At 41.6% G+C, this 11215-nt stretch overlaps 1 protein-coding gene across 1 annotated transcript; it reads left to right on the top strand.

Moving 5' to 3' along the window:
- The first annotated feature begins 9338 nt into the window (after positions 1-9338).
- On the top strand, positions 9339-10934 carry LOC140184225 (uncharacterized). The gene is made up of 2 exons (XM_072234534.1): positions 9339-9979; positions 10379-10934. Exons 1-2 carry the CDS (start codon positions 9339-9341, stop codon positions 10932-10934), a joined length of 1197 nt encoding a protein of 398 aa, XP_072090635.1.
- Positions 10935-11215: the final 281 nt, after the last annotated feature.

Genomic DNA, 11215 nt, shown 5'->3' with positions numbered 1-11215 from the left:
TTTTAGATGTAAAGGCTATGAGAATTTGATTTTGATTATTATATATTTTTTTGCTGGTATTTTCAGTATGTTATGTAAAATACTTCAGTTATTGTTAGAGAAAGTCAATCATGTATTTTATTACTAATTTATAGGCAAATGTGTTTTTTAAAGAAAAATCAATTGGGTGTTTTATATGTGAAAGTAATTTGATGATTTATAGTGTTTTAAATTTTAGAATAATTTTTTGCTATAATAATTAAAAATTTTGACATTTTGATTTAATAAAAAACGTTTGCATGAATAATAAATTTTTAGAATTTAAAATGATTAAAACAATTAATAGACAAACGTATTAGATTTTAATTGCATATACTTTTTTTTATTAATAAAACAAAGACATCAAGTAATAATTTAGTTAAATTATTAAAGTTTTACTTAAAGAAATAACACGAATAATAAATAAAATTTAAAATCTTAAATAATATATATTTTTTGTTTGACTTTTACATAATGAAAAAAACTCTATTTATTAAAAAATAATATATAATTGTTATAATAATGATGAGTGAATTGATTGGGTTATACATGTACATCATAGATGAAGAAGAGTTCACTAGGTGTCATGATATTAAAGTATTTTCTTCAAGTAATATACTTTTAAAAAATTTGTTATTTGAATATTTTCTATACTCTATATTATTATTTTTCATAAAAAAATGGTGTCTAATGAAGTAGAAACAAATGAATTAAATATGTACTAAATATTATGTTGGAATAGTTTTACAAATAAAAAGAGATAATTTAAATATTATGTTAGAATAGTTTTATAAATAAAAAGAGATAATCTAAATATGGGATGAATATAATCTGTTAATATATAGGAAGAACAATTTCAATAATTTATTTTATTTTTATATAACAAATTTATTCACTTATTTTACTTTTTTTTATTAGTTAAATTGTGCTCTAAAAATTATTCCAATTTTTAAATATTTATTTTTTATAATATCATTAAATATCAATCAATTATGTTATGTGTATATTAAAATTAGTTATCAGAATTAGTTAGCTATTAGAATAAAATACATGTTGGATATAAATATATATTAAAAATAAATTAAAACATATATATTTATATACAAATACATTAATAACTAATTTTATTGTACGAATAGTATTTTTGTATATCAATATAATAAAAAGAGATTAATCTCTCATTTTGTATGACGTGTAAAAATTTTATCGTTCATGTATAAAATTCTTTATCCATAAATAAAAAAATGAGAAAAGGACAATTTAGTCCCTGACCTTTTAATCCGCAGACATTTTTGTCCTTGAGCATTGTAAAATATATTTAAATCCCTGACGTTCCTGAAAATAAGACCGATCAATCCCTCCGTCCATGAGCCACCCTCAGTGCGGACGGAAAATGCTGAGCTGTCTCCCCCTATGCTTACCTGGCTCAACGGCGTTCCCACGTGGCACGTTAGTGGGATGGAGGTTTTGAAAACGGGACACATAAGTCCCTCTCACTCAAGTAATTTTAGTAAAATGACTACATTGCCCTTAACCATAATTCTATCCTCACCGCCTCTCTCCTCTTCACCTGTGCAGCCCCCAACCCTCCTCTCCTCACTCTTTCTGCCTTCTTAATCATACACACACAAAACAAATGCATTCACACACATGGAAGAGAGATCCGAGAAGGGAGATGCGTCGCCGGTAGGGTGTGGGCCGCCGCCACGCCATCGTCAAGCTGGAGGGAGGAGCCGTCGCCGCCACGCCTCACCGTCGATCTCCTCTTCACCTGCGCAGCCCCCAACCCTCCTCTCCTCACTCTTTCTGCCTTATCAACCATACACACACAAAACAAATGCATTCACACACATGGAAGAGAGATCCGAGAAGGGAGATGCGTCGCCGGTAGGGTGTGGGCCGCCGTCACGCCATCGTCAAGCTGGAGGGAGGCGCCGTCGCCGCCACACCTCACCGTCGAATCCCCACGCCGTTGTCGCTGCCGCTCCTGAAGAGAGGTGCCGCTGGAGGGTCCTCGCCACCGTTCTCGTGCTTCATCATCGCCGTTTACCTTCCATCCAGTCCAAGCCACCGCACAAGGGAGCCAAGGAAGAAGTAGCCGCCACTGTGCCATGCATCGCCGCCGACCTGCCTTGAAGTTACCATCGCGGATCAGATCTGAGGCGAGAGAGAGAGAGACACGAAGAAGGGAATCGCACGCTGCCATCGTTGCCATTACTGAAATCTGAACAAGTCTTCTCCTCACCACTAGCCGCCACCATGAATGAACGACCCAAACGAATTTTAGTATTAGGGCAGCACTCAGAACGACGTCGTTTTGAGTGAGAGGGACTTATGTGTCCCGTTTTCAAAACCTCCATCCCACTAACGTGCGACGTGGGAACATCGTTGAGCCAAGTAAGCATAGGGAGAGCCTGCTCAGCATTTTCCGTCCGCTCTGAGGGTGCCTCATGGACGGAGGGACTGATCGGTCTTATTTTCAGGAACGTCAGGGATTTAAATGTATTTTACAATGCTCAGGAACGAAAATGTCTGCGGATTAAAAGGTCAGGGTCTAAATTGTCCTTTTCTCTAAAAAAATTAAACGATAAAATAGATTTATAAAAACAGTTCGTGCAGGAATCACACTAGTTTCTCTTTAAAAGAAAAACCAGCTTGTCATATTGTTGCGTAGCAGAGCATAGTGTTAGTTGCATGGTTTCTTCAAGAATCGTACTTGATTGATTTGCATGAAGCGCAATAAATAATGTATCAAAGAGTTAGTGATCAAAAAGAAGAAGAGAAATGGGGAAGAAGCAAGGTCTCCGTGGCAACCACCGGCACACCCGTCGCCACCACCACACCACCTTATTCTGACGACTCTGAACCTTTTATATTTTTCTCTCTTTGATTTCCACGTTCCGTTACTTTATTTTTATCATCGTTACTTGATGTACTAGCTTAGCAATTAGTTAATTGATTTATTAGTTGTAACAACAAGTTAGTTAGACAAGTAGTTTATAACAGAATTTTTAGTTAGCCCCTAATTATTCTAACTTAATTGGTTAGATGAACAATATATATATATATATATATATATATATATATATATATATATATATATATATATATATATATATATATATATATATATATATCTGATTGTTGTAAGAGTGTAAAGTGTGGTTCATTATTCAATACACTGAGAAAACAAGAACTCTCATTTTTCTCTCTGTTTCCACTTATGCTCTGTTCTCATACTCCTCTTGCGCACCTTCAACATGGTGCGGTGAGCGAAAAACTCAAAGGGGGTGAGAACAGAAGGAACAGCGATTGGGGAAAGAGAAACTCAGGATTCAAATCGAAGCACACATCAAGTGCACGATCATAAACCTAGTGATGGATCCAACTCAAAATTCAGAGCAATTCCGAATGAACCAAGGCAATTCCTTCCAAGGCCTCGATCCTCAAGGTATCGCGGCGTTCTTGAACCAGATCTCATCGATTCAAGCTCACCTCAACAGGAATGGCAGCAACCCTAGCCAAGATTCATCGAGCCACTTCTACCTTCATCCTTCCAAAAATACTGGTATTCCCGTCGTTCCTACCACTCTTGATGGCAAGAATTACAGTAGTTGGAGCAATGCGATGTTGTTAGCCCTAAAATAAGAAAACAAGATGAAATTTGTTGATGAAAACTTAAAGAAACCTTATAAGAATGATCCATTGTTTGAATTGTGGGATAGATGTAATACATATGTCTTAGCCTGGATTAAAATCTCGCTGAACCCTGAAATCGCCGAAGCGTGATGTGGAACAAGGTTGCATATGAGCTATGGGAGGACCTGAACACAGGTACCATGAGGGTGATAGATTTTGAATTGCAGAACTGCAGGAGGAGCTATATATACGGAACAAGACAAGGAGAACAGAGCAGAAGTGGAAACAGAGAGAAGAAATGAGAGTTCTTGTTGTTTTCTCAGTGTCCTGAATGACGAACCACACTTTACACTGTTACAACAATTAGATATATATATATTGTTTATCTAACTAATTGAGTTAGAATAAATAGGGGCTAACTAAAAATTCTGTTATAGACTACTTGTCTAACTAACTTGTAGTTAGAACTAATGAATCAATTAACTAATTGCTAAGCTAGTACATCAAGTAACACTTTTATCTTTCAGATAATTCTATTAACCTTATATTTACAAAGTCATCAACGTCAGATCTCTTACTGTAATTAATACATAGGTATTAATTGTGTCAATATTTACATGATTTTTTTCTGTCTTTTTCTATCTCTTGGGTTATATAAATTTTAATTTTGTTTATTTTATTCTAACTATGGATACGAAACCTTCTCAACATTGGAAGATAAAGTCTATGCATGTTATTTAAGGTCGTCACAAAACATTAAAATATATTTAGTTTGAATAGTATCAACAATTTTAAAAATTTCAAAGAATGGATTTGAACTTAGATAACTATTCTTAATGATTGGGTATATACTTATTGATTTTTTTTTAAAAAAATTGTGTATTTATATGTCATCTTTTATTTTTGTGGTGGTAGATAGCAGTAATCCTCACATCAAAATTTCAAAGTCCATTTTATATTTATGTCAATTCATAAAGTATTTTACAAAAATTATGTTTAAGTAAATTTTTTATCTTATAATTATTTTGTATTTTGGAATTTAAAATTTTATATTTTTATGTTTATTCAAACATTATTTTTGTATTTTATTTTAATTCTATTAATCTAAAAGTACTAATATTAATTTTAATTTTTTAATTTTTAGAATAGATAAAAAGATGTGACTATTTTTATAAATTAGATGATTCAAAAACTACTCATTATAAAAGAAGTTAAGTTTAAATCTTAGACATATTAAATAAAAAATTGTTTAATTAGATAAAAAAATTATAAAAAAAATTAATAGAAAAATATAAGAACACATGCCAGGTAAAAAAAATTCTTTCTATATCAAATTGATAAGATAAAAAAATTACATGAAATTAATAAAAGAAAAAGACAACTATTTTTGATGGATAGTATTTTAATGACGAACAAAATAATAAGAAGATTCGTATTAAATTATGAAAATTAGTCTCATCCTTATAATATGATGACATTAGTTCAAAACATATAAAATGAAATAATAAAGTATAGTTTAATTGATGTGCACAATAAAATAAATATAAAACTTATAAAATAGCAGTCAAATGTAGATAGCAATTGTTGCCTTTTGTTTTAAGGTACTATATTAGACTGTGACTTAAATTTATAATTATTAGTTAAAAAATTTACAATTGTGTACTATTTTTTATTATTTTGGTTGAAAATTGTTACGGATCCGACCCACGGATCCTACGCTCCAAATGGTCCTCGGACCCGGTTACCCGGGTCCCGACCATATTGTGCTTCTAGAAGGCCCGAAACCGGCCCACTAGAGCTCCTAACCAACTTTTGAATTCAAACGTCTCCCTTATCTTAGCCAAACAAGATAAGATAAGATAGCTGCCATCGTCTATAAATAGAGGACTCAGGACCCTCCAGGTATTCATTCACTCCACACACCCCATACCTCTTAGATCTATTCTGACTTGAGCGTCGGAGTGTCTTTTTAGGTACCACCCCCCATTGCTCCAGTCAAATAATCCGGCATCCGCCTTGACCCGCAAGTTCCCGATCCATCCTTCAACCCGTACCAGAGATATCTCGTACATTGGCGCCGTCTGTGGGGAACTTACGCCGGTCAAGCCGTAATGGCGGACGAACTAGAAGAGCTCTCCATAAGCCACCAAGATAACTCCCGAACAAGAAATCCGACTCCCGAACACCAAGAAGCCGCACTCCACGGAAGAATAACCAGCACCGTCCACTGAGCTGACCCAGTGCACAACGGACCCGACGTCGTCGGACCACGACATCCCGAGAACACGGGGGACAAAGCAGCCCAAATAATCCAGGAGCTCTGCTTACGAGTGCAAGAGCTCGAGGGCAGAGTCGCTACCAAGGAAAAACACAACGCCAAAAACGGAAGTCACGCGACCTCCAGATCAAGATCCCGTCGCAGCAAGTCGCTAGAGAGACAAAATAATAGGAGAAACAACCGAAGTACCTCCCGCGATCCCAGACACGGAAGATCGCCAAATCAGCGACACAGCAAGAGGCACAATCGCAGCATCTCCCGAGACCCAGCCCATCAACACGACACGGATGAGGACCGACGACATCGAGAAACCAAACGCACGAGAAACGACAACATAATAATGGGGGCCACGCCTTTCACTGAAAGGATTCTAAGAGCAAAACTCTCTAAAGGTTTCGATAAACCCACCGACATGAAATACGATGGAATCAAGGATCCCCAAGAACACCTAATGGCCTTCGAGGCCAGAATGAACCTCGAAGGGGCCGCCGACGCGGTTCGATACAGAGCTTTCCCAGTAACCCTAGCCGGGCCAGCGATCAAATGGTTCAATACCCTCTCCAACGGGTCTATAACCGGTTTTCACGACATCTCGCGAAAATCCCTGGCCCATTTCACCACCAGGATCACTAAAGCCAAACACCCTATCAGCCTATTAGGAGTCACGCAGAAACAAGACGAATCTACAAGAAAATACCTCGACCGCTTCAACGACGAATGTCTAACAATCGACGGACTCACGGACTCCGTCGCAAGCCTCTGCCTAACCAACGGACTCATGAACGAGGACTTCCGCAAACACCTTACTACCAAACCAGTATGGACTATGCACGAAATCCAGAGCGTCGCTAAGGACTTCATAAACGATGAGGAAGTCAGCCAAGTCGTAGCCGCTAATAAGCGGCAGCACGGCGCCGGCAACACCCAACATGGTAACCCGACGCCTCGGCATAATCCCCCACCCCGAGAAGGCCAGAAGGACCATCCCAAGCCAACAGGCACAAACCGGCCACCCAGAATCGGCAAATTCTCTAACTACACACCTCTGACGGCCCCGATTACCGAAATATACCACCAAATAGCAGATCGTGGTATTATCCCGAAAGCCCGACAACTCAAAGAAAGAACTGGCGGCAACAAAATCCTATACTGCGACTACCACCGCGGTCACGGGCACAGGACACAAGACTGTTTCGACCTAAAAGATGCTCTTGAGCAAGCCATAAGAGACGGAAAGCTCCCCGAGTTTATCAAAATTATCAGAGAACCAAAACACATTGAAAGAGATAGGTCGCCAGAGAGAGAAGGACGCAACCCGGAACACAAAGACAACCCCCCGGGGAAGCCCAGAAGAAGACCCGACCATAATAGTAAACATCATCACAGGCAAGGATACACCAAGGAAGTCAAAATTAACACTAAAAAAGGATCTCAAAGTCCTGGCAGTCCGGAACCAAACCCCAACCATCACTGCCAAAAACGCAATCAATTTCCTACCCGAGGATTGCTAGCAACGCCCCTTTCGTCATCTCGGCAAAAATTGGAACAGGGCTAGTACGAAGGATACTAGTGGACACAGGCGCAGACTCTAACATCCTTTTTAGAGGCGCTTTTGACAAACTCGGACTCCGCAATGACAACCTCCAAACACATCATAACGGCGTCACGGGACTCGGAGACAACTTCCTCAAACTAGACAGCTCCATCACCCTCCCCCTCACCATAGGAACGGGAAGCCAAAGGAAGACAATCCTATCCGAGTTTGTGGTCCTCAAAGACTCCACTGCCTACAACATCATCCTCGGAAGAAAAACAATCAACGACCTCTCCGCCGTCATCTTCACAAAGTACTCCCTCATGAAGTTTACGACGGAAGATGGCTCCATCGGCACCATTCACAGTGACCGAGAAATCGCGGTGGAATGCGATAACACGAGCCTTGCTCTACGAAAAAAGTCCCGTGACGCGGCTGGCATATTCTTAGCCGACCTGGATGCCCGACAGGATGGCCAGCCCAGGCCAAAACCGGAAGGCGACATGGAAAAACTACAAATAGGGCGAACCAAAGACGAGTACACTTTCATCAACAGGAACCTCCCGTACGACCTCAAATCAGATCTCTCCCAACTCCTAAAACAGAACAGAGACTTATTCGCATTCACACCAGCCGACATGCTAGGAATAGACCCTGCCCTGATGTCCCACCGGCTGGCCGTGGACCCCAAAGCCAAACCTGTGGCACAGAGAAGATGGAAAATTTCCCCTGACCAAGCAGCCGAGGTAAAAAAACAAGTCAAGTCTCTACTCGAAGCAAACTTTATTCAGGAACTGCCCTACAGACAATGCTAGCGAACGTCGTACTAGTCAAAAAGTCTAACGGAAAGTGGCGAATGTGCGTCGACTACACGAACCTAAACAAAGCTTGTCCAAAGGACGCCTTCCCCCTACCAAACATCGACGGATTAGTAGATGCCGCATCCGGCCACCGATACCTCAGCTTCATAGACGCATACTCCGGATACAACCAGATACCCATGCACCGACCTGACGAGGAAAAGACAGCTTTCATCACCCCCGAAGGAACGTACTGCTACACAGTCATGCCCTTCGGCCTAAAAAATGCCGGAGACACCTACCAAAGGCCCATCAATAAGATATTCCAGAACCTATTCGAGACTAAATTAGAAGTCTACATAGACGACATGCTCGCCAAAACCGAATCTGGCGAGCAACTCATCAGCGACCTTGCACTTATAATGAACACCCTACGGAAGCACCAAATACGCCTTAACCCGACAAAGTGCGCCTTCGGAATGGAAGCAGGCAAGTTCCTCGGCTTCATGATCACACAGCAAGGGGTAGAGGCTAATCCCAAAAAATGCCGAGCCATCCTCGAAATGACAATCCCAAAAAACCTCAACGACATCCAAAAGCTCACCGGCCGACTCACTGCACTATCCCGCTTCCTTAGGGCATTGGCACAAAAAGCGATCCCTTTCTTCAAGCTGATGAAGAAAGGAACCCCCCTTCAGATGGGAAGCAAGTTGCGAAGAGGCATTCCAACACTTCAAAAAGTCTTATCAAAACCACCAGTCCTCGCCAAACCCCAAACCGGGGAGACTCTTTACTTATACCTTTCTATAATGGAAGAAGCACTCGCAGCAGCACTCATCTATGAAAATAAAAGCCCGGAACAACAACCTATCTACTTCATAAGCAAAGTTTTTCAAGAGACGGAAACTCGCTATTCACGCCTAGAAAAGCTGGCCCTCACACTCTTCACGGCCTCCTGGCGCCTGCGACAATACTTCCAGGCCCACCCCGTGACGGCTCATCAAACGTCACTTCCGGAGGAGCCGGAGTGATACTCGAAAGTCAAAACGGGGTCATAATCGAACAATCCATGCGCTACGAGTTTCCGATTTCAAAAAACCAAGCGGAATACGAGGTCCTCCTAGCAGGCCTGACTCTAGCTAAGGAGGTCGGAGCAAAAACCTTGGAAGTATGCACCGACTCACAGGTGGTCAGTTCCCAAATCAACGGAGATTACCAAACGCGAGACCCCCTACTCCAGCAATACCTCGCCAAAGTAAACAAGTTAAAAGAGGAATTCGATTGCATAACCATACAACACGTCCCCAGGGAACGAAATACCAGGGCAGACCCCCTCTCCAAACTAGCCAGCACCAAACCAGGACACGGCAACAGGTCGCTAATCCAGGAAGTCGTTAGAACACCATCCATATCAACCACGACTAACGCCGTTCTAACACTCTCAAACGAAGGATCATGGACCCACCCCATCCTACAATACCTCCTCAATAGGACGCTACCCGAGGACCCCAAAGAGGCAAAACGGACAAAAAGAGAAGCCGCTAATTACACCGTCGTCTCAGGACAACTATACAAACGAGGACTCTCGCAACCCCTTCTCAAATGCGTCGAACCAGTGGACACGGAATACATACTCCGCGAAATCCACGAAGGCTGTTGTGGCCACCACATCGAGGGCAAAACCCTAGCCCAAAAAGTCATCCGGGCCGGGTATTTCTGGCCCTCAGTTATCTAGGACTCCGCGCAACTGGTAAAAGCTGCAGCAAATGCCAGAGGCACGCTGACATCCACCAGGCCGCTCCCCACCAGCTCAGCGTCATAACGGCAGAACGGCCATTCGAAACATGGGGCATCGACCTCGTCGGTCCTTTCCCGACGGCACCCGGCCAACTCCGATACCTAATCGTCGCCATAGATTACTACACTAAATGGATCGAGGCCGAACCCCCTGGCCTCCATCACGGCAACCCAATGCCGAAAAATCTTCTGGAGACAGATCATAACTCGGTTTAGGATCCCTGAGATCGTAATCTCGGACAACGGAACCCAACTCACCGACAAAAAATTCAAAGATTTCCTGGAGGGGCTACATATATCACATCGCTTCAGTTCGGTAGAACACCCCCAAACAAACGGACAGGTAGACTCCACGAACAAAATAATCGTCAAAGGACTCAAGAAATGGCTCGACGAAGCCAAAGAACTATGGGCCAACGAACTCCGATCAGTCTTGTGGTCATACCGAACAACCCCCCAAACAGCCACCAGGGAAACCCCTTTCCGCCTAACATACGGCATAGAAGCGATTATCCCAGTAGAGATTGGAGACCCAAGCCCTAGAAGGACGATCGGAGGAAACGACAAAGAAGCAGAACGAGACCTCACAGACGAAGTGAGAAGCATAGCCCACATCAGAGAACTAGCCTTAAAACAAAGAATCAGCCTAAGGTACAACCACGGCGTGATCCGACGAGAATTCGCGATCGATGACCTCGTCTTACGACGAAATGACGTCGGCGCCCCGACCCCAGGGGAAGGAAAACTCACCCCTAACTGGGAGAGACCCTATAGAGTCAAAGCAACAATTGGGAAGGGAGCATACAAGCTCGAACGACTCAACGGTGACGAGATCCTGAGGACCTGGAACGCTGCCAATCTACGATGATACTACACATAGGCCGACTCCCTAAATCGTCCTTGCTTTCCTTTTTATATTACTTTCCTTTTATTCCCTTTTGTTACAATTTTTGTTTTCACATAAGTCTCGATTCCGAGTACTCTTTCCCGCCATAAACGGAGGGTTTTAACGAGGCCCAGACATCAAATTTTTAATACACCCCTTGATTTTCTTTATTTATATTCCCTAAACTCGGAATAAAAAATACAGCCACAATTGGGAGACTGGTCACCCCTAGGGCCCAAAAAACGGATATCCACAAAAAGGAA

The sequence above is a fragment of the Arachis hypogaea genome, chromosome 4 (genome assembly GCF_003086295.3).
Source record: "Arachis hypogaea cultivar Tifrunner chromosome 4, arahy.Tifrunner.gnm2.J5K5, whole genome shotgun sequence".
In the NCBI taxonomy this organism is placed as follows: domain Eukaryota; kingdom Viridiplantae; phylum Streptophyta; class Magnoliopsida; order Fabales; family Fabaceae; genus Arachis; species Arachis hypogaea.
This window is presented reverse-complemented; position numbering and strand designations above follow the sequence as displayed.